At 34.2% G+C, this 25,271-nt stretch overlaps 1 protein-coding gene across 9 annotated transcripts in view; it reads right to left on the reverse strand.

Annotated features, from left to right (window-relative positions):
* LOC125648977 (phospholipid-transporting ATPase ID-like) overlaps positions 1–25,271 on the reverse strand; it is a 78,785-nt gene that overhangs the window by 5,547 nt on the left and 47,967 nt on the right. For 6 of the 9 annotated variants that reach the window (XM_048876068.2, XM_048876072.2, XM_048876071.2 and 3 more), the window contains exons 10-22: positions 18,783–19,030; positions 18,100–18,329; positions 15,598–15,760; positions 12,750–12,839; positions 11,331–11,354; positions 8,961–9,120; positions 7,956–8,038; positions 7,249–7,350; positions 6,744–6,863; positions 5,385–5,482; positions 3,686–3,864; positions 2,492–2,757; positions 108–291 (exon numbers count right to left, since the gene is read on the reverse strand). In XM_048876068.2, the coding sequence (XP_048732025.2) occupies positions 108–291; positions 2,492–2,757; positions 3,686–3,864; positions 5,385–5,482; positions 6,744–6,863; positions 7,249–7,350; positions 7,956–8,038; positions 8,961–9,120; positions 11,331–11,354; positions 12,750–12,839; positions 15,598–15,760; positions 18,100–18,329; positions 18,783–19,030 (1,947 nt within the window). The remainder of the gene's footprint in view (positions 1–107; positions 292–2,491; positions 2,758–3,685; positions 3,865–5,384; positions 5,483–6,743; positions 6,864–7,248; positions 7,351–7,955; positions 8,039–8,960; positions 9,121–11,330; positions 11,355–12,749; positions 12,840–15,597; positions 15,761–18,099; positions 18,330–18,782; positions 19,031–25,271) is intronic. The other 3 variants (XM_048876073.2, XM_056166694.1, XM_056166693.1) reach the window with 1 other exon arrangement.

Consider the following 25,271-nt stretch of genomic DNA (forward strand, 5'->3'; position numbering starts at 1 on the left):
AATACAGGTATTGTGTTATCGTTATATACAAAGTTACCCATGTGATAAAACTTGTCAGTGAAATAAAAAGACACACCCCTTAACTTGTTGCCTTCTACAATACTTACTCTTTATCATGCTAACATCATTTGCCCCGTCACCGATAGAGAGCGTGACCGAGTTCTTGCTTTTCTTGATGAGATCCACCACCAGGGCTTTCTGTAATGGAGTCACTCGACAACAGATGATGGCCTTACAGCTACAGCCCAGCTCCACCAGCAGGTTCTCCTGGTCCGGCCTCAGAGCATGGTACTGTTAAAGGATAAGGCAACCATAGCATTACACTGCAACAACACACATATTGCTGAACAAAAAGAGTCAGTTTTGTTGGATTTGCAGAAAAAATGCCCAACATTTGACAATGAACAATGCATCATCAGTCAGAAATTTTATCCATAAAAATAGTAACATAAACATGCCAGAATTCTGGTCCTACGATTGGAAAAGTTCCAAATCGGGAAAAACTGAGATTAAAACATGTGCTATAGGGGCTGATCTGTATAAATTTATTGAACACAAACAAATTATCAAAGGCCTGAAGGGCCACAATGGCGTCGTGCTAAGAAAGCAAAGATTATAATGAAACTATGTACTGTCCAGTTTATCAATGCTTCATCCCTTATTGTATGTACACAGAGTAGATATAGCTTTATATAAATCTCAATGGAGAGTCTTCTACCTGTGAATATTTTGATGCCATTGACTACAGTCACACATTGTTATTGCAAATTCAACAGGACTGAAATTAAATTTGAGATATCCAAGGATTTGCGATAACAAGGATAACACACACAAAAAAAAGAAGTGGTTTGGACTGGCAACTCTATTTACATATTCCCGATAACGAAGATTAGCTGTACATGTATTAAAAACACACATACAGCTTTGAATTCAAGCAATACCAAGAATATTTATCCTTCATACAGGAATAATGCTTCTAATACATCTGTACAGTAGCTCTTTTCACACAAAAATTCAATTACAGATATATTTTTTTACAATTCCATTCATTTCTTCAGAATATTTTTCAAAGGATTATTTACAATATCTAATGTTATTAAATAATGAAGATTTTTGTGATCAACCATTGCTCTCAATTATTCACACATCTTTGCTAGCCAAGGGAGTACTCTACAATCCTTGGCACAGATGTAATTCACAAAGAACTGAAAATTTGTGCATTAAGATATTTAGTGAAAAAGTCAACTGTTGTGAGAACTCTCCTTTTAATAGTTGTAAAGGGCAGCATTGCATGTACTTGTTGATAACATAATGAAAACAAGAAATAAGTTTTAAACCAAAATTTTAATAAGAAATATGTGCAACAATGTAAACAACTATGGACCATTTGTAGTATATATCACTGCTAGCATCTCAAGAGATGAAAATCTAGTCAGATTAAAAAAAAAATTTGTTAATTCAGTAACTTTTACCTCCACAAAAACCTTTACTTGAAAGCCTTATAATAATGAATGCTTCCGCGCTTGGTTTGTTTACAATAACATTAACACGTGCCATTGTTTATATATATACCGAGTTGACCAATGATTTGCAAACCTACAGATGTGTTAATACCCTACTGAGAATGCTACAGTCAAATAAACATTACCTACCCTAAAATATAATGACCATAAATAATCCGCGATACACTATTTCTCAGTTTAAATTTCGCCAACAGCACGCAATGTTTACAAACAAAACCCACGCTATCTTTCGTCTAGACACGCTATCGTTTTCAGACATCACGTGACTTTGCAAATGTAGTTCGCATTGAAATTGGAATTTTTATTTGATTTGTTTTTATTTTTTGTGAAAGTTTTTATATGTTAAAGTAAATCAATGTGATAACTTTCATTTGTTTCTCATTAACAACTTTAAAATGTCGTAAATCATTAAACAGTACAGATATTCATACGCCATTACAAAAAGCGCGGGATTTTTCCGCGGAAGCATCGATAGTCTGACACCTTCGGTCGCGTAAACTTTTCAGCTGATTCAGTCGTACACGCTGACTAGATGCCGTTCGAGCAAAGCTCGACGCCATAATAAGTGGTGTACACAGATAATAGCAGCTGACTTTGTTTACAAATGTAAAATGTTTGAGATCGAAAAAAAATGTGACAGGTCCAATGCTTGGCCTCACAATAGATAGATATTGCTTGGCCTCATTTGGGGTGCGCATTGTTTGGTAAATGTTCACTTTGTTTGGCCCCATTTGATTTAGACATTGCTTGGCCCCATTTGAGTTTAATAAATAGACATTGTTTGGCCCCAGTTGAGTTTCACAAATAGACATTGCTTGGCCCTATTTGAGTCAGACATCATTTGGTCTCATTTAAGATAGGCATTGCTACACCTTATTTGAGGTCAAGTCAAAATTGAACAGAGCAGAAGTCATGAAGAGTAAAAAAGTTGACAAAAATAGAAGTTTACAAAAATTGAAAAGACATACCAAACTGTGTCCATTAATGACTAGAGCAAAGTCTAATCCTGGCATGTCTACATTCAGTTCAGCAGCTGACCCATTGAAGGAGACTCCTCCGTTGGACATTTGAACATTCTCCTCGTTCTGTCTCTCCATCTTGTGATCTTTGATGGCTTGGAGATACTCCGTCATCTGTTTTTTGACTTCTTCTTGTGTTTCCCCATCAACAATGAAAACATCCTCCATTTCATCCGTAAGCAGACGACAGGAGTATCCAATGTTAATAGCAGTTTCTGAAAGATTTGTAGTTTACATAAATTTCTTCAATCTAGTAAACGAGTAAGCAGTAAAACTATCTGGAAGTCATATAGCTGTGTGTCAAACTACAAGAAAATTAAAATCCAACAGAAGTCTCCTAAAGAGCCAAAAGTGCACACCAGGGTTGAATAACGTTAGCCAATCAAAAGCCTTGGCAGCCATATTGAAATTCAAATTGCTCCAAAAATGGTAACACTTCTGTAGGGCTCCTAGAGGAACATATGTATGAAGCATGTGTCGGTGCATGTATGCAGCCATTCTGGGGAAGAAGATTAAATGTAACTGATTACAGTTGCCACCGACATCAACACAGACAACAAATGCTAAGTAATGGTAACATCTACATGTATTAACACCGACATCAACACAGACAACAGATGCTAAGTAATGGTAACATCTACAAGTATTAACACTGACATCAACGCAGACAACAGATGCTAAGTAATGATAACATCTACATGTATTAACACCGACATCAACACAGACAACAGATGCTAAGTAATGGTAACATCTACATGTATTAACACTGACATCAACGCAGACAACAGATGCTAAGTAATGGTAACATCTACAAGTATTAACACTGACATCAACACAGACAACAGATGCTAAGTAATGGTAACATCTACAAGTATTAACACCGACATCAACACAGACAACAGATGCTAAGTAATGGTAACATCTACAAGTATTAACACCGACATCAACACAGACAACAGATGCTAAGTAATGGTAACATCTACAAGTATTAACACCGACATCAACACAGACAACAGATGCTAAGTAATGGTAACATCTACATGTATTAACACCGACATCAACGCAGACAACAGATGCTAAGTAATGGTAACATCTACATGTATTAACACTGGCCTTCAGCCAGGTGAGTTTACAATTCAGTACCTTGTTTATCTCCAGTAAGTACCCAGATTTTGATGCCAGCTGCCGCCAAGTTGGCTATAGTATCTGGGACCCCGTCTTGTAGCTTGTCTTCAATAGCAGTGGCACCGACCAAGATCAGATTCTGTTCTATCTCCTCGTACACATTGGCTAAATTCTCATCACGATTATTCATGGACACACTGTCAAAGACATCCAATTATACACACATAACATACTTATTCTTCTAAAAGAGATTCTTCACAAAAATACTTTAAATACTGCACTTGTGGTCAATACTTGCAACCCAAATACTGTGTAAATATTCTCGAGTTTTTAAACGAACAATATGTGAACTTACAATTTTCTGTCTGCCAAGTTACCGAAGGGTATATATAATTACTAGCTATATTTGTCAATGTGACACAAATTCCTGGTAGCCAAGTAAAAAGTGTACTTAGCTGATAATTTACCATGTCACTTGAGTGTACTTAGCTGATAATTTACCATGTCACTTGAGTGTACTAAGCTGATAATTTACCATGTCACTTGAAACATAAAATTAGATTGATCTCTAGCTATCTTATTATATTTACATTAAAACCCCTATCTTACCGCCTAGAAAACAATATGAATTAAAAGTAATTTTACAGTGGATACTCTATATATTCCTAGGTTTCAGCCCCCCCCCCTCCCCCTCACCCTTTGTGGCCTCATTTTAAGCCCCCATATGCCAACATTCGAACAAATTCAAATCTACACTATATGATGATGCTTCCAAATTTGTAATTCTACATCAAGCAATTTGAGAGAAGATTTCTAGGTAAGCTCACCTCATTTTTACTACTTTTTAATTATTTCTCCTTGAAAAGGGATATGGTTTCTTGAAATAAACTTGGAACTCTTTACCAAAGGATACTTTGTGCCAAAATTTGTTGAAATTCACCAAATGGTTTTTGAAGAGAAGATTTTTAAAATGTACCTAACATCCAATTTCTAATCATTATTAGTTATCTCTCCTTTGTATAGGGTGTGGCCCTTGATTTGTACAAACTTGAATCCACTTCAATCAATAGAAACAATTGCCATATAGATAAATCTTTATTAAAATAACATTTTAATTTCAAAAGTAAAATTTGGGGTTGAAAATAGCTGTTTAAACTGCTTCACATGTTGATAAAACAATCTTCAGAAAATGACCTCAAGCCCCTGTATTTTGGAGGACTATATCCAAGACTGTATCACTTGTGTGTGGATGCCTCAATCATTTTCAATTTTAAAAAAGCTTTGTGGGGCAGATATCAGTAGTGCATCCAAGGCGGTGTTTTAGTGAGTAGTAAGCCAGTGGTGTAGTTATGAATCAGTGCTATCCGTTTTGTGTTTACATAAGATACTATAATGAATTTACTCTGGCTTTGATATAAACGAATTGCACAAAAGGTCCCAAAATGAAAACAGTTGCACAAAACTGAAACAACTGAGAAATTGGCAATAAATATACATAACAGAGAAAGATACCAAAATGAAAAATGATTTTATGAAAGGCATCAAAATAAAAACGACTGTAAGAAAGGCACCAAAATGAAAATAACCTCGAAAAAGGCACCAAAATGAAAATGACCTCGAAAAAGGCACCAAAATGAAAAACCATTGTAAGAAAGGCATGAAAACGGCCCCATATTGACATACATTACACAATGATAGAGCTGTGGACTGGTAATACCTTGCTTCATGGTGTTTGGCCTTCCATGTATTCCAATAACTTTCGGATATGTCTTTCGAAGCCAAGCAGAGTGTTCGCAGACCATCATTGGCAAATTCCTAAAAACAGTACTCAAAAGTAAATTGTATGTTTGAAATCTAAGACATCTCTTTTTCAATACATTGTACATAATTCATCCACACAAAAAGTTCCCGCCCTGTACTGCTTCCCCTGGTAACCCTACTGGGTATATTGGTCCATGGGGACACAATTTGTACAATGTGCACATTATTTTGCCATTACTGCGATCTTACTGCTCCTGAGACATAAATTTTGCCTTGTTTCCCCCGAAGAAGATCCTAAAAGATTTTTTTCAAAACTATTTCTAGGCACCACTGTTGTGAATCTGCCCCATTAACAAACTCTAATCATTCTCGATTAATGTGTAGAACGGTTTCCATGCACACTAAAAAATAAAGATGTAACGTCAAACTAGCCTATCGCCATCTGCCATCAGGTACAAATTTATACATTCCCTGATAACAATGCCGACAACCAGGGATCAGAAGCCATAATTATACGTAATTGGTCTGTCCAATAAATCATAACGAATCTTGATTTAATGTGTGTCATGAAAACAGGTAAGTATAGGTAATTGCGATAATAACTTCAATATGATCCTTTAAAACTTGTCTCTGACATTGTCCAATAGAATTTCACATACGTAAACAACAGAGAAATGAAACTACTATCAGCTGCTGTAAATCTTGTGTACCATGTGACCTTTGTGTGTTTTGATGTGTGTGAAGTCATATTTTGTGTTCCAGAAAAAAAGTAGCAGCCATTACATATGTTTGTAAACTGCTCAAGTATTCAGTCATCATAGAACTTAACATGGCTGTACATATACTTATGTGTTTTACAAATGAACAACCACAGAACAACCCACTATTTAACAAAGTTTTAAGAATTAAAGAAAAACAATTCATGAATTGCCAAATGTGGATGACAATAAAATAAATTAATTGATGAACCACATTTTTATTTTCAAACTGATGAACTAAAATGGTCAAGCTCTTTATAATGCCACCCTCGATATAACGCCAAAATAGGCTGGGACAAAAGGTGGCGATATACCAAGGTGACACTGTATATTCCTGTGTAAAAATGGCTAATTTCTGGTCTCAAGGGCAATGGTTGAGGCAACTTGCACCTTTCCAAACTTTGTCATTTGTTTTCTAATTTTTTTACCAATCCTCACTACCTATCTATACTATTTCCTGGAAGGGATTACATGAAATATCCTTATACTTATACACATAGGGCCTAGTGTAACTCTATAAAATCTTATTTCATTCCAATTAGAGTCATGAGACCTACATTTAAATGATGAGTGACAATTTCCTGGGCATCCACACAGCTTTCATCAAGACGTTCAAATATCACATTATCAGCTCCTTTGCACAGCAGCTGTATTTTACCATTCTTTCGAACTATGACCTAAAATTCAGAGTTATACATGTATTAAAGCACTTTTCTAAATCATAAAAGTATGTACATGTATTTAATATTTGTACAACACAGTTGTAGAAACCAATACAGCAATTCTTAGAATGTAACATGTTTCTGTAAGAAAAGCACATTTGCTGGAAATAAGATGGTGGCTAATATTGGTAATTATAGTTGAAATTTGGTATCTTGAAAATTGATATCTCAAATACTATGGATATGTTGAAGGAAGTTGGAAGTCCAAACTACATTTCCTTTAAGTATTTTAACCTCAATATCTCAAACCATTAGATATCTTGAAAAAAATTCTCAGTTCCATCAACATAATGAGGTTTGACTGTAGTACATGAATGCATTTAAAACATTTTCTACTTACAGACATTCTCTTTCGGACATTATTGAAATCCAATATACACAATAAATCAAACACTTCCTCTTTTCCATTGACATCAATAGTGATGGTGTTAGGTGTGCGAGACTGGAAAACAAATACACAAGGCATGTAATGTTAAAAGCAAGAGGGCAATGGGCCACATTGCTCTGACACCTATGCTGTTGCATTCTCCCATGTAAAACTTGTGGCCCATTATTTTCCTATAAAACTTCTCCTGTAATACAGGAATATTTTCATCCCATGTGATTGGAAAATGACCCAGTTTCCAATTGGTTCAAATCAATTTTTTATTACTTTAAAGTAATGAATGAAGTCACATCTGCCTCGTTTTAAATTCGCCTATTTCTGATAAAGGCAAAATATGTGAATAAAAAACAAGGTTAAATCTTATATACAGCATGTTAAGCTTTAAACCATCTGACAAATAGTACACATCCGGAAATCTGCACATTTACCAGTGTAATTGATGTCACTAACACATTTGTTTTTGAGTTACATTCATTTTAAAAATTCTTTTTTAAAAAGGTTTTTGTTACAAACAAATAAAATCTGTTATACAATATACACTTGTATATTCTATATGTAGAAATTACACAGATTACTATAACAAAGCAGTCACTTAGTAAAGAGCAGCTCACAATTGTATAGTAAGAATGCATTGGATAAGTGTTATAGCTGGAGACACAAACCTTGAATACAAAGCCAAAGTTTCGGGCGGCTGACACAAGAGCTCCTTCGTCCGGGGATTGGGCCTGGTATTCCAAGACGCCATCTGGTGACAAGAATGAGCAATAATTGTTAGTTGAATTTAAGTGACAGTTGTCTTCCAGTTAACGCTATATCAATGTACGTCAGTGTACATGTATGTTTAATGTTAAAGTTCTGTCATTTCAATGTAACTGGGACCATGTCTTATTTACAGTTTACACATTTTTAAACAGATCTGTCACAACACAAGACATTTTTGCTTAAAATGAAAAAAGTGTATCCATATACTGTAAGTCGGCTACAATTCAGATAGCTGACATCTTACTGTTCAAGAGCTACAACTTCAGAAATTTCCAAACTTTGTTACAGCAAGAACTAAAGAATAAAGCCCCATAAGTACCTATATTTCCCCAGTTCATACTAGTATGTAACAGTATTGATACTGGTATTTGATACTTATATGTTCCAATTAGTACCACATTAAACTGGATCAAACTGGAAACTCATCGACATCCTTACTTTAAATATAATAAGTACCAGTATCAATAGATCTACCTTTTCTTTTGACAACTGGAGTGGTACATCAAATTTTTATTTCTTCAAATGAGTGGTGAAAATCTCAAAAGACAGCCATGACTCCACAAGACTTTCCAGGGTATGTACAGGCCTACTTATGACCTCTATACAAAGGGTACTTCTCCACCGGTCTACTTACGACCTCTGTACGACCTCTATACATAGGGCACTTCTCACCGGTCTACTTACGACCTCTATACATGTACATAGGGCACTTCTCCACTGGCCTACTTACGACCTCTATATGAAGTCCTCTTAGAACAAAATTGAAATTCTTACTAATTGAATTTAACTATCCACTGATCAATGAACACTTCCAGCAGGCAGTGCCTATTCCTAACCTATGAAATTAATACGAAATTAATATTGGAAGAAATGTTATACAATGCAGTCTTTAAGCTATACACTACCTTTGATTTCTGGCATCACCGTGTGACAGAGAGCAAGGATTTTGAAGAATTCGTGAACTAAAGGCTTGTTGGAATGCACTGCATCCAACAGACGCTGGTCAAAAAACTCGAAACTCTCCTCAGCAAAAGGGTTGTCAGCTAAATCCACTTTCACTGTTTGCTGAAATAACAAAGTGAACAATAATGATATGTTTCTCAAGCACATTCAATGATTCCTTACTTTCAAAAGAATTTCATTATTCAATGCACTGTAAATCCCTTGTAATCTGAGAGATTTTATTTCCGCACGATAATTTTTTGCAAATCATCGATATGTTACTATGAAAACCTACAAGAGTCCTGTTGTTACTAGTAACTCTGTGAAAACTGATCAGTAATTATTGCCTGGTGTTTCTCTGAACAGGTACATAAACTTCCAGGAGTCATTCAGTTTGTACTCTGCTGTTAATGTTTTAACATCTCCTATCTCAAGTTTTTATTTCTCCTACAAGTCTGCATCGATAGCGCAAACAATTTTCAAAATGGTAAAAATCTGTCTGAAATATAATACTAACTAGATACCGGTAATCAGTATGGGTTATGCTGTTAGATTTAAAGTGAAAATCACAATAAGAGGATCAGAATTGGGTTCAGTATTCTTGAAGCAGGCCTGGGACAGCTTATTCTGATTTACTTATCGTTTATTTGCTTTCCAATGCCAAAATAATTTTTTTCCCTCAAAAATAATTTGAATCTTAAAACTTAGGTAGATTGTATTGGTCAACTTAGTGTGAATAATGCGTTAACTTTGTATATGTTACTATCAAAGAGATCCTTTTCATAGCAAACTTGTATAATTGTATTACTATTCACAAGAACTTTATTTTTGCATTAAGAGGATCTCTCATAAATCTGCATTGATAAAGTTCTTGCAAATAAAATGTTATTTACAGTGCATGTAATTCATGACTTTTTTGTTCATATGTAATTTCTTTATTAAAAAACATCATATTCATATTTTTCTATGTTTTGTCAATAATAAATCTCCGCTGTCTTAAATTTCTCAATACAAGTATTGTGATGTGCAAGTGATCTGTCAATTTCACATAAAAGCCTCTACTTATTATGAAAAAATTCCACATATAATTATTAGAAACATCATCTTGTTTGTATCATGAGAGATACCATTAGTGAATAAATTTGTCACTGACTGTCTATGGAAATATATCGGGTTGATCAAATCCATACGATGGCAAGGCGAACCTAACAACTGCTTTATTTATATAGGACCATACCATCACAATTTCTATATTTTGTAACATTTTTATACAAATTTGCCATATTGCCATATATGGATTTCTTGCTGTCTACAGAAATATATTCAGCAGTCATGTGATGCATTTTATCCGAAGATAGAACCAACCTTCTAGTCTGTGAGGTATAATAAAATGCTCATGAAACAGTTGGGTAATTTCGACATAATCAGCTCACCAATCATGCGAATTACGCAATACTTCTGCTATCTTTATACCCCATAACACAAGGTTACAAACACACTATCTACATTTATTCCAGGATTAAGAACCATTGATTGACAGACATTTCATTACTGTAAACCAACTTTTTTCGCGAGCGAGAAATTTTCGCTAGAATAGCGAGAACCTAATCATTGTGAATATTTCTCACCGCGAACCAGTCCATTAATGTCTCTTGTGTTTGTTTAAGATAATCTCAGTCGCGAAAATTAGTCGCCGTGAACCAGTTCATCACTGATAAAGCCCGAAATAATGTAGTCGCGAATAAAACTTGGTTTACAGTATATCTTTATCTAAATTATTAAAACCGTAGCTACTAATTTATGTAAATGATTATCTCAATTAACAATTAAATAAAATTTAACCCCAAATCACAACTTAGAAATCTGTCATAAAGCTTAACAAACCAAAGATTTTTACAACTGATATTAATAGCATATTTCATTACTGTTCACTGTTTAATTTTATTATTAAAAGCCATAAAATAAGTAAATAAACCAAACCAACAAAAAAAAAATAAAAATACATGCACATCCATGGAAGTTTCCCGTTGAATTGTAAAGAGGGTAAAATTCATAATGCAAGTTTTTACTAATCTGTACCATGTATCTACATCTGCTAGAGTTTTCACTCTATACCATAAAGGGTTTTTTTAGCATCACAAGTCTTCAACAAGGGGGATAATTACAATTTAAAATTGCTCTGGATAATTACTGAAATTCTCATTTCATAATTTTTACCCTCTCTAAAATATAGTTGAACCTCTCATTCAGAATTCCATTTTTGTTATGATGCAAGTTTCAAGTTTGACACCAACACAGTTCTTCCATACTAAAAGCAAATACTTTGTACTCACCTTTTCAAAGTCTTTGATAATTATCTACAGATTGTTTTTAATATTCCACTATTATTTAGCTTTTAGAGTTTTCAATTTTTATAAATTCTTATTATAATACAAGTCAACAAATTTATCACAATCTGTATGAATGATACTGACAGAAAAGTTTGTTTATTTTGGCAAAATATATATAATGAAATAAAACTTAGTGCAGTAATTAACAAAATTAATAATATATATCATATGTGATGATACATATATTGCCACAAAAAATTATTTGTGAATTTTTCAATAATTTGAACCTACTCATTTGCGAACTTATATAAGTATGAGCTGTGTTGAATTTTCTACATAGCTGCGGAGATGATGTCAAAATATAATAACCAACAGGAGTATACATCATCATGAAAAGTCTAGGGGTCAAAGTTGAAAGTTTTTAAACAGAAGAGTGCTAATGCAATTTTGGGATGAAATTCAATGTAAAACTTACAAGAAACTTTTTATCAACTTTTACCAAGAGTACATGTAAACTAAACCATTAATCAAAATATATATTTTTTCAGTTACTAAACAACATAGGTAAGTTTTGACATCCAGTTCGTCGACTGTAGATATAGGAATAAGAACCTATCACACTAAATAAATTGTCCGTACTAGATCATGTGTAAAACATTAAAGGGCAGTTAGATATGTACAGATCCAAGAATTGCTTGAAAAATATCACATGGTATGATGTGGTCAGCGTTCAGCTCGGTTTGGAAAGCGTGTAAAATGACGGGTCGTAACTTGAAACTATTTTCATACATACCTCTACTACCGTATTTTTTGTATGACTATTTAATAGAGTTTTTTTCCCCATTTTATTCATAGAATACCGAAGTACTGAACAGATATCTTTATCAATATCTAACATAAATGAACCTTTAAATAATTCTGAAACCTGAAAATTTCTTTAAGAAATAAAATCAAATGTACTTCTTTTGGATACAGATTGCAAAAAATAGAAATTTCCAGAAAAAGTTATAAAGTAACACTGAATGTATAGAATGTGCAATATGAATATTAAAAGTCCATTTTTGGTCTGCTATGAAAAAATAACCAACTAATTGACAATGAAAGCAAATTTTTTTATAATAATCTCTCCACAACAAAATATAGTACGTTCTGAAAACTGTGTAGTGTAATACGTTTGTATTTTGGTTTTTTTTTTGGGGTGGGTGGGTGGGTGGGTTGGAATTGTAAAGTAATGAGCATACAATTTTGACTATACTGTTATAATGAAAAATTCTACTTTACATTTTGTAATAATAAATACTTTCATATCTGCTTTGTACGTGCCGTACTTAATCAAATTTGCAACAGACGGTGAATCTACAAAGAGCAATCTATATGAGAAGAGAACAAAGATTTTTTTTTCCATCGTGCTTTAGACCTTACCTCAGTGATGTCCATTGGGTTTCCATATTCATCCACCACATCTCCATAGGACTTGCCATCAATGGAGCACTTGTTAAAGGTCATAATATTCTGAAGAAGGAAGAATAACAGTAACTACTACATATACTTAGTAAATAACTTAACCTCCTCATTAAACTACACTCTTACTTCTCAGGAATACGTGTATGCAGTGGTTTAAGGTTAAGAGAAACCTGTCTAATCCGACATGCACTGGGAGACAATTTTTTGTTGGAATACATAGTGTGTCAGGGAAAAAAAATGTGTAAAAAAACAAACAATGAAAATGTAAAATTGAGAATAAAAATAAGAGTTGGAATGTCCAGTGAATCAGATTGCACAAGTGTCGGATTAGGCAGTTTTCACTGTAGCTCTATCTAGCCATCATAGGTTTTTGCAAAATATTTAATTCTAACTTTATGCATGATTGAAATATATCTTTTGTAATAATTTTCCTGAGCATTAAATTTGATTTTGTTAATACATTATTTCATAAAAAGCTACAGCATATTCTTTGTTCATGAGCAAAAAGAAGCCTGGTAGCATAGGCACAATCATAAAAACACGAAAAATTAATCATCAACGTAAAAAGATGAAACCACGGTATCAAAAATTAAAACCCAATGATTAAAAAATATCAATAAAATTAAACATAATATGAATTTAATTTTGTTTGTAACATGCAATTTGAATGTCTGAGCTTTATTTTTCATCAACATAACTTGCTATGTAAAGCACTGAGCTTGGTGTTTTTGATTAAAAGTTATCCTAAAATTAAAAGAATATTTATCAAATGATAAATGAAATTTTAAGAAATTTATTAACAATGAATTTTAATGGGTTGTAACATAATCTGGTGAAAATTACACTTACACATGTACATCAAATTCATTCCTAAAAGAAATAAGTTTTTCTGAGTTTAAACACCACAAAAAATGAAATTCTTTTTTATTCAGTTAAATGACACAGTGCATGAAGCCCCCATAGCTTCTGTACATATACACAAAACAATGTCAGCATCCTGGATGGTCAATGACCGGTCAGAGAAGCCAGTGTTCTATGGGAAGTATTCAAGTGTGCAATTACTTAAGAAGATTAAATAGATTCAGAATTTATAGCCTGTTTACACAATTGTATGATTAGATATGAAGAGACTATTTATATTGATCAAAATCAGTCCATGCATCAAAATCTTTGTTTCTATCTCAATTGGACAGAATTATAGCAAACATGCTTACAATGAAATATTTACATTCACTGTGTGTTTTTCTGCTTAATTCCTACTAAAATCCATTTCTTGTCATTTGCAACAAGGAAGATACACATTGTTTCAATCTAGTTAGATCCAGTTTTTTAGCGCCGTCTGTCCGGGTGTGAATATATATACATTCCATGAACTACTTTTTTTGAACTACAAACAAATGAATGTGTTAAAGAAGGGTGTAGTAACATGTAGACAACTTGCAATTCAATAAAGAAAATTAAATATTCATTCTTGTTATGATGGTTTACTTTATGTGTTTAGGAGTTGTCCTTCTTGGACTATTCCCACTTCACCATCATTCAAATATGGAAATCATTACCAATATGGAGACAAGTCAACATCAGGTGATTTTCAGCTTACAAGTTAAATTAATAATTTACGATCAATAATACCTATATTTTACATACTTGAAAGTTCTTGTATTCATTAACACTGATGCACCCTTATGACCAAGATAAAAGTCATGAGGTCAAAATTTTTGGTATGAAAAGAAAGGTAAAGTTTCTGCAGACAGACAGACCAAAAACAATATACCCCTGAATCTCCAAGTACAAGAGCAAACATAAATTATTTTAGTTTGTTAAATGGGAATTAAAGGTTGCAAATATTGCAGAGAAATACATGTTTGGGATCTTCCTCTCCCACTGAACAAACCAAAGAAAGCATATCATTTAATTACCACTTAGAATAAATTGATTTACATTCTCCACAAACATAAACAAGAGGTACTGTGAGCAATGCTCACTAAGAATACCCCCCCCCCCCCCAATCTCCCAAAGGGTGTTGGTAATAGGTATAAACTACCTCTTTTCTGAGTGTAAAAAACAAATGGCATGACAAACCGAACCATATTGCTACTTCAATGTCCAGTGCGCTTGACCTTTGGATCCCAAAAATCGATAGGGAACATCTTCATCCCATGGGTAGTTCATATGTATGATATGGTGACTGTAGGTGGAAAGGATAACGCTTTAGAGCCCGGAAACCATATTGCTACTTCAATGTCCAGTGCACTTGACCTTTGGACCCCAAAATCGATAGGGAACATCTTCATCCCATGGGTAGTCCATATATATGATATGGTGATGGTAGGTGGAAAGGATAATGCTTTAGAGCCCGGAAACCATATTGCTACTTCGATGTCCAGTGTGCTTGACCTTTGACCTTTTGACCCCAAAATCGATAGGGAACATCTTCATCCCATGGGTAGTCCATATATATGATATGGTGACGGTAGGTGGAAAGAATAATGCTTTAGAGCCCGGAAACCATTGCGTCTACAGACGGACGGACGGACGGACAGACAGACGGACAACCCGATTCCAGTATACCCCCCCACAACTTGTTGCAGGGGTATAATAAAAACCCTCAAAAGATATAATGAATAAGTCTATCACAAAGCAAAATGGAAGTCCCAGGCATTTCACCACAACCATTTTAATTGTATGTGTCCTTAAGCTACACTGTGAATACCTGTATCATCACAGAACCTTCTCCCTCTGCTATCAAGATTACTGTGAACTTAACAAACTCAATCCACAGTATCACCACAATATCCACACAAACCTGAGTTAATGTTCCTGTTTTGTCTGTGAAGATGTACTCGATTTGTCCGAGTTCCTCGTTCAGCGTTGTTGTGCGAGCTTTGGCTGGTGTGTTGGTCTTCTCATAGTACATCTTGTTGTCCCAATTAATCAGAAAACTGTTGGCCAATCTGATCATCTCTACACTTTAAATAATAGAAATCAGACCTCATGAATCCATGGCCCTTGATCACAAATATTAGGACAGTCTCCAACTGATCAAACACTGAATTGAAGTCTTTTATCGATTTCAAAAATACATATACAGTAAAATACACTTATAACAAACACGCTTATAACGAATTCACACTTATTGTGAAGTGATATTTATTCCTGTATGAGAGGAAAACTATGCACATTATAATGGTTAGAACAACAGTTAGTTATAATGAACTGTTTTTGGCTGGCCCTGGAGGTTCACTATAACCTTGTTTTACTGTACAATGAAGTTTGGCTATATTGAACTGTTTTTGGCTGGCCTTGGAGATTCTCTATAACTATGTTTTACTGTATAATGAAGTTTGGTTATAGTGAACTGTTTTTGGCTGGTCCTGGAGGTTCTCTATAACCATGTTTAACTGTACAATGAAGTTTGGTTATATTGAACTGTTTTTGGCTGTATAATGAAGTCTGGTTATATTGAACTGTTTTTGGCTGGCCCTGAGGTTAACTATAACAATGTTTAACTGTATAATGATGTTTGGCTATAATGAACTGTTTTTCGCTGGCCCTGGAGGTTTGCTAGAACCATGTTTTACTGTATAATGATGTTTGGCTATAATGAACTGTTTTTGGCTGGTCCTTGAGGTTCTCTATAACCATGTTTAACTGTACAATGAAGTTTGGTTATATTGAACTGTTTTGGCTAGCCCTGGAGATTCTCTATAACTATGTTTTACTGTATAATGAAGTTTGGTTATATTGAACTGTTTTTGGCTGTATAATGAAGTCTGGTTATATTGATCTGTTTTTGGCTGGTCCTGGAGGTTCTCTATAACCATGTTTTACTGTATAATGATTTTTGGCTATAATGAACTGTTTTTGGCTAGCCCTGGAGGTTCTCTATAACCATGTTTTACTGTATAATGAAGTCTGGTTATATTGAACTGTTTTTGGCTGGCCCTGGAGGTTAACTATAACCATGTTTTACTGTATAATGATGTTTGGTTATAATGAACTGTTTTTGGCTGGTCCTTGAGGTTCTCTATAACCATGTTTAACTGTACAATGAAGTTTGGTTATATTGAACTGTTTTTGGCTGGCCCTGAGGTTAACTATAACAATGTTTAACTGTACAATGAAGTTTGGTTATATTGAACTGTTTTTAGCTGGCCCTGGAGGTTCTCTATAACTATGTTTTACTGTATAATGAAGTTTGGTTATATTGAACTGTTTTTGGCTGTATAATGAAGTCTGGTTATATTGAACTGTTTTTGGCTGGCCCTGGAGGTTCTCTATAACCATGTTTTACTGTATAATGAAGTTTGGTTATATTGAACTGTTTTTGGCTGTATAATGAAGTTTGGTTATATTGAACTGTTTTTGGCTGGCCCTGGAGGTTCTCTATAACCATGTTTTACTGTATAATGATTTTTGGCTATAATGAACTGTTTTTGGCTGTATAATGAAGTTTGGTTATATTGAACTGTTTTTGGCTGGCCCTGGAGGTTCTCTATAACTATGTTTTACTGTATAATGAAGTTTGGTTATAATGAACTGTATTTGGCTGGCCCTGGAGGTTAACTATAACCATGTTTTACTGTATAATGAAGTCTGGTTATAATGAACTGTTTTTGGCTGGCCCTGGAGGTTCTCTATAACCATGTTTTACTGTATAATGAAGTTTGGCTATAATGAACTGTTTTTGGCTGGCCCTGGAGGTCCTTTATAACCATGTTTCCAGTGAAATCGATTACACAGGTTTAGGTTTTAACCATATTTCCACCACTTTGTAGAGAAACTGACAGCTGATATAAAATTGTATAAATGTTTGAAGATAAAGAGATAACTGGAAAATCCCTCATTTGGAGGAGTCAGACTTTCAAGGTTGGAAAAAATAAGAATATCCATGGGGACTTGACTCGAGTCTGAAGAGTGTGATTCTTCATTGTAATTCAATTTCTTATTCATACCAAGATTTTACAGTCAAATCACTGTATTTCACCATGTCTGAAATTTTGGTGTTAGATGTCTTAACTCTAACATGCCCAATACAGAGTCATATGAAATACTACTGTAGATTCCTAAATATACAATATTTATTATCGTATTTATTATCATGTAATTTCGCAAGACACACTACACACAAACTTTTTTCGTTTTTTATTTATATTGCTGAAATACATTAAAACTCTTCATCAATAGACCACTCGTGAATTTACGCTCCCAGATTTTGACGTCCATGAGGTATTTCATGATATTAAGTCCTCGCGTAAAATAAGGAATCTACAGTATGAATTCTCATTTATTTTATGTGTTTGTTTACCTGACATAGAGAGAGATGGGAACCACTGTGTTGAAGATGATGATGTAAGAGAAGAAGATCAACAGGGCGATGGTAGTAGCACCCTCGGTCACATTCCCGCTTTTCCCTGCTGAGCCGGGGACAAAACTCTCCCAGGGGAGGTACACAGTGAACTTTGTGCCCACCAGAGTTTCCCATATACCAACCGATACGGTCATTGTCAGGCACATGACAAGCAGCAGAATGAATATCTAACAAAGGGAAAGATCAGATCAGACAATTACACGCCGAACATGCAGAATTATCTTGTCTTGACTATATAATCAAATTATTTTGTTCTGATTGTACATTTGTATAAAACAAATTCTGCTTTATCCAGATTATTTCAGTTTTACTTGAAGCTATAGTGCACATTTAAACATGATTCTATAAATGTAGGAGTCTGAAAACATAAACTGTGGAATCATTAAATTCTGTGGGGGTGGGTGGGGGTGGGGGGCGCGCTAAATTTTCGTGGGCACAAATTTCAAACCACAATGAAATACAAAATCTATATGATGCTTCAATGTAAGGAAACCACATCCATGACAACGAAACTATAAAATCTCATCTACGAAAATTTGCCACCACAATTCAAATAATTCTACATATAGCAAAATTAGTATGCATATAGCAAAATTGGCACATGTATACACTTCACCTACCCCAATGATAATAAGATTCATAAGGCGGTCGATATGCGTGCGTTTGAAGACTGTCTTGCCACTGTTCATCATCAGCTTGGTGTCTTTTCCTGCAAAAATGACTAGTCCATAGCACCATTGAGTATTCCTGAGAACACAGCCTCGCAGCAACATCTTCTCGTTGTCCAAAGAATACTTCTGTCCTCGCCAGGTCAAATTTCCCTCAAACTTACTCAGATTGTTGTTCGGAGCTTCACATTGTATAACAGCTGAAAAATAATTGACTGGTCAAAGGCATGTACTGAATATGCCCAGTATCACCAAATATTTACATTTCCAATGTTTCTGCCTTTGATATCTTTACAAAATGTAATGATAGCCATTTCCTCATGAACGCACTACAGTTGTTAACTATGTGCATCTGAATCTTGATAAATTTTAACGGCTAGAAATTAGAACAGAAATGAAAGTAGAACATAAATATAAAAAATAAATTTCTCTGGTTTCTGAGTTTTTCCAGGTTTTGTTGTTTTTCATTTAGTTCCTCTATATTGTGTTCAGAACTATTTTGTTCTAAAACCTTAATTTCTTCTATTAATTTTTTTTCTTCTTTCACTTGTTTATTTTTTATATATGCAGAGTAAGAAATGCTTTTTCCTCTTATTTCCATAAGTAAAGTTTCTAGGAATAACTGATCGTTAATTGTGAAACATACATCTTCATCTGACACTGTATCAAGATTATTAAAATCATAAACAGGAACTGCATATTGTTTTTTCAAATTCAAATAACCTCTCTGATACAATCTAGATATTCCTTATCACCAAGTAAAGAATTGTTGAATTTCCATAAGCCTCTTCCCTTTTTAAAATCATTGAAAGTTAAATTCAGTGTTATCATAGAATGATCAGACCTGTAACTTGGTTCAACTGTACATGTATTAAGACAAGGTAGCAATGACTCGGACATGATAAAAAAGTCTAATCTACTTTGTTTAAATGGGTTTTTCTTTCTCCATGTGTACCTGCGAAGCGATTCATGGAGTTGTCTAAAAGGATCCATATAGTTATATCCTTCCATAATTTCTAGTACTTTTTCTCTAGCCTTTGGGTTATTAATAGATTTGTAATTATAGCAATCTAGTTGTGGATTTAATACTAAATTGAAATCTCCACACCATATGATACTGCTACAGTTCATTTCTTCAATGGACTGTTGAATATTTTCATAAAAATTTGGTGAATCAGTATTTGGACCATATACTGTACATAAAACAACCACATGACCCTCTATACATACCTTCAGTATGTGATAATTTCCATCTTTATCACCCTTTTCCAAACATACTTTAAAATCAAAATTGTTATTAAAAAGTATTGCTACCCCTCTTGAATTCGAAGTAAAGGAACTAAAGTAGCATTGGTATCCCCACATATTTCTCACATCATTCTCTATTTCATTGTAAAAATGGGTGTCTTGAAGACAATATATATTATAGTTTAGACTTCTTAAATAGTTAAAAATATCTCTTCGCTTTGCGATATCGCCTAGACCTTGACAATTTACAGATAATATTTTAATTCCCATCAATTATTGAAAACAAGGTGTCGAGACCTGCTGGAAGCTGAACCGAAATGAAATAAACGATTCCCTGCACGCATGTATACAGACTGAAAAAGAGGGAGACGATAGTAAAGAAGGCTAAGAAAGAGAGAAACGAAAGCATATGAAAGAAATAAAGCATTAAAAAATATATATGTAATGACAACTAGTTCTTGTTACTCTTCTTTTTTTTTTTTTACATACAGGCAAGTGTCCTACTTGGTTATTTGTTTTGTACAATATAAACCGGAAGATCATAGAAGGGGCATAAGTTCCAGAACAGCCTCGTATATATGATCGGAAATAGTATTCCCGGAAAGGAAGCTCATCGTTTCACGTTTGCTATTTTTTCCTCGATTTCGTCAAAGATGTCGAACAACACTCGCTTTTCTCCAATTTGTCCATACACACGGCCGTTGAAATACCAAGCTGATTTGACATTTTCGTTTTCCAACAACGTATTAATCAGCTGCCCATTAAGTTGAGTCACATCGTCACAGAGACGAATTCCATTCTGGGTGGTTTTTTTCACTGTTGATCGATGTTTCATGATTCTCGATTTTAAAGAATTCTTAGTAAGTTTCATAAGAATCGGTCGTTGATAACCTTTTCTGCCAGGAATTCTGTGAATTGCTATAATATAGTCGTCTGGTATTTCCACACCTGCATTTTCTTGAATGATGTTTTGTACCAATTCTTTGACGTTTTCCCCGGGTAATTCTTTCACTCCGTGAATTTTCACATTATTTTTCCTAGAATATTGTTCATTCCAGTTGGCCTTACTCATCGCTGATCTAGCTAACTTCTTTAGTTCATCATTTTCCACAGACATCACATGTATTTGGTCATTTAAACCCTCGATCTCGGACCTTTGTGAATCTATAATGTCCATAAGAACTTTGTGCTTTTCCTCGATAAGTATTTCCATCTCTTTCTTATGGTCAGACATAACTTCTCTGACAATTGACCCAACAATGTTTTTAATATCATCAATGTTTACTGTCTTACCAACATTTTCTTTGAGGGATTTCAGATCCGCCTGTATATTCTGTAAGACATCGCTATTGCTGGATTGTTTTTCTTGTTCATTTATACTTGTATTCACCGATTTCGTTCTGCTGGTATTTGCAGACTTATTTGATCTGGTATTTTGAGAAGCCATAGTTCTTATGCCACTTTTTCGGGTTGCGGCGCAGCGCAAATAATCTCATGCTTTACAATTATTTCCATCATATTATTTTATTCATTACACTGATTTTAGCATTTTGAATCAGTTATAGTACTTAATCATATCCACCTACCATACCTAAACACTTCTTTCTGAATTATTAAGAACCTGATTTGTTTTTTGATAAATTCTATTATGGAAATCAAAAATCAGATAATAAATCATATAAATATAAACTTTATGATGCTACACCCTTCAGTGAAAACATTGTGTACTTTGCCCGAGATACAGATGTCACAAAACATCAAGCTCAATTTAGAGTCGTATCTCAACCATTCCCTATTAAATTTCCGTTTTGGTATGGAAGATTTTGCAATTTGGACAGAATAAGATGTTTGAGCAGGTGGGGTTGACTGTAAAGCCAAACAATGATATATTTTTTTAATTCTAGACTGACTTGGCTCAGAAGCTACGAGTTTAGTGCATAGTCTTGTGAGATTAACATTTTTATACTGTTGCGCACCGAACTTCAAAGAAATTTTTTTAATTAAAATTGCTATGTCCATATCAATGGTGACCGACCGCATTGTTTATGAAATATCGAACTAAAATCAAACCCATCAAAATTAAAATCTTGTAATCAACAAGCTTGGCCGCAAAAACAAACAATTGATGTATATACATTATACACAATAATACCGCCAATTTAATTAACGGTCGGTTCTGTGGTTAAGAATTGACATTAACGTGAAGATGATAACACGATAATGAATAAGACTTCAAATGTTAAACAATTGACCACAGCAGGGTACACAGCTGTCCGATGTACTTTATTACATAATCACCGACTTTTTTGCAGCCATACATTACCTGAGGCTATTATGTAAGGGTTAATGTACGAGTATCGCTCCATTGCTTTTAAGGAATGGAGTGATACGAGTACATTGACCCACTTAAAATCCACTGTAAACATTAATAAAAAACTAAATTTTAATTTAATTTTAATCATGTCTTACGTTTTTCATTCTTTTGTTGCATGCATTTATATCTACTTGTATAAAGGTTGACCTACTTTCCGAACTCTCCATTCCTGAAAAATAATGGAGTGTTCGAACAAAAGAATGACGTCATAGGTGGATTTTAACTGGCCATCGTGACCAGCTCTGTGTGCACTGGAGCGGCGCGAGATTTCCGGTTGCACGCGTTGACTGAATAAACAAATTTTGACTGCATAAACAAACAGGCGATAATGTGTCACTGACAAAGGAAAACACAAGACAGATTTTAAAATACAATTTACTACAAAATGGGATTTTTGCCACTCTAATTTTTTTTTCGCCATTTTTGAAAAAAATTTGCCATTGGCGAAAATGGCGAAGCCCAGCTCGAGCACTGCTTGAAGGTATGAACAGCAACGCTTCATGCCAATGTACTTTTTTCATGAAGTCTGTTTCATGAAGTCTGCCAATGTGAAGCGTCGCAGTTCATACCCTCGTGTATTTTCAAAAGACAAAATTTATTTCTTCATTAGCAACAGACAGGGAATTGTATAACTGCATTCTTTATTAAACAAGAAGTATGTGCCGGTCCATTTGGAACTAACTCCTATACTGAATGCAGTCATCACACTATAACACTACCGGAGTACATTAGTTTGTTTCTGTCTCCATTGTAACAAACTTGACCTTTCTCGACATGCAATATGTAGTTCAAACACTACAATGTAAATATTTCTTATTCCAATATTGTTTCTGACTCAAAATATATTTCCACATTTGGGCTACAAATTTGCCGACATGCATCCTTTCAGACAAAAAAAAATTAAAATCTGTTAGCAATATTTCTATGATGTAAAAATGAAAAGTTATACTAAAACTTCCTGCATTCAATGACAAAATTTTTAAAGAACACTTTACTGCTGGGCATGTGCTTCCTTAGAATTTCATGGAAATGCATACAAGCATACTTTTCTCAAAAATGTAGTCTGAAATGGACTTTTCCTAGAAATCGGTCAGGAGGAAAATGTGATTTTCATACACTGGAGGAATCCGATATGTTGTGGAGGTAAGTGAAGTACTGGCCCCACCCATTACATCGCAACATACCCTAAAACAAAACACAGGTACATGTGTATATCTTCACCTGATGAAAAACAAAACACAGATACATGTGTATATCTTCACCTGATGAAAAACAAAACACAAATACATGTGTATATCTTCACCTGATGAAAAACAAAACACAGATACATGTGTATATCTTCACCTGATGAAAAACAAAACACAGATACATGTGTATATTGTAGGAAAATGGGATTCTTTAGCTAATATTGCAAGCTTGATTATATGTATTTATAGCTTACGATCTTTTCTCGTTATTTCCAGTCGTTGACTGAGTATGTTTACATACATGTGCATATGTGCCATGTGTTATTTTATACACTCGATGTTACAGGTGTTATTTATAGTTTTAATCAAAGGGTTGTATGTAAAACCACAAGTTATTAATATGACTATTGCCTACTTACGCTGATTACTTCAGTAGCATGGTGTTCATCCACATATATTTGGGTATATAGCGATTTTTAATGGGATAAACAATCACGTTGTTCGTATTAGGTGCCATATTTGTTTATAAAAGTCAGAGTTGGGGCCGCGTCTATTTTTATTTGACCCCGATCTTCGGGTCAAAGTTGTTTAGGTTGCAGATGGCTGGTTTTTTTTTACTACGAAGAGTGCTTATAATGTAAGTGTTTGATCTTTATTATAATTGGATTTATAGACTTGATTTTAAGTTATTTTAGTTATAGATAAACGATATAGTCCCGTAGAATACTTAGCCGGGGTTGGTTTGATGGGGATTTGGATTGTCCGGGGAAAGTTGGGGTTGACCCGTCTGTACGTGCGTTGCCCCGTCCCTGGTGGGGTTGTCCCATCTGTTGCCCCGGACTTAAAAAAGGGTATATAAGTCAGAATCCGACAAGATTCTGGGAGATAGCTAATTTTACTTTACGAATAGGACGTTCCCAGTGTTGCCTGATAAGGCTGATCTGGAGATTAATTAATTAATTAGGATTAGATTAGATAATTATTTAGATTAAGAATCATTCCCAGTACCTGTGTTCAGAATTACTGGCGTAAAGTCACAATTTAATAGTAAGTGTAAGATTCAGAATATTATTCATAGAAGTAACAATTCAACTAATCAATCTAAAGAGGGGAACCAATTATTATTTTATACTAATGATAATTTAATATATGGATTTGTTATCTTCACCTTTCATTGGTTGGGTCAGACTATAACTTAGCATTAATTCATACAATTGGCACCAGGTTCAGTCGCTATAACTCTATTGTAAGTGATATTGTTACGATTGTTCTTTTATATTCTGTGCATGAAGTCCCAGAAATATTTCTGGAGTATTACATTGTTGTATAACAAACTTCACTTAACTTATACATAACTCAATAAATTAGTAAACTTTACATCAGAGTCAATTTTCAAAATATTGGATTGTTGTCAAGGAAGACAACTGGTGGCAGCTACTATAAAATCAATCGCTTGGCCGTTACAATATCTTCACCTGATGAAAAACAAAACACAAATACATGTGTATATCTTCACCTGATGAAAAACAAAACACAGGTACATGTGTATATCTTCACCTGATGAAAAACAAAACACAGATACATGTGTATATCTTCACCTGATGAAAAACAAAACACAGATACATGTGTATA

This window comes from Ostrea edulis, chromosome 5 (genome assembly GCF_947568905.1).
Source record: "Ostrea edulis chromosome 5, xbOstEdul1.1, whole genome shotgun sequence".
Lineage (NCBI taxonomy): Eukaryota > Metazoa > Mollusca > Bivalvia > Ostreida > Ostreidae > Ostrea > Ostrea edulis.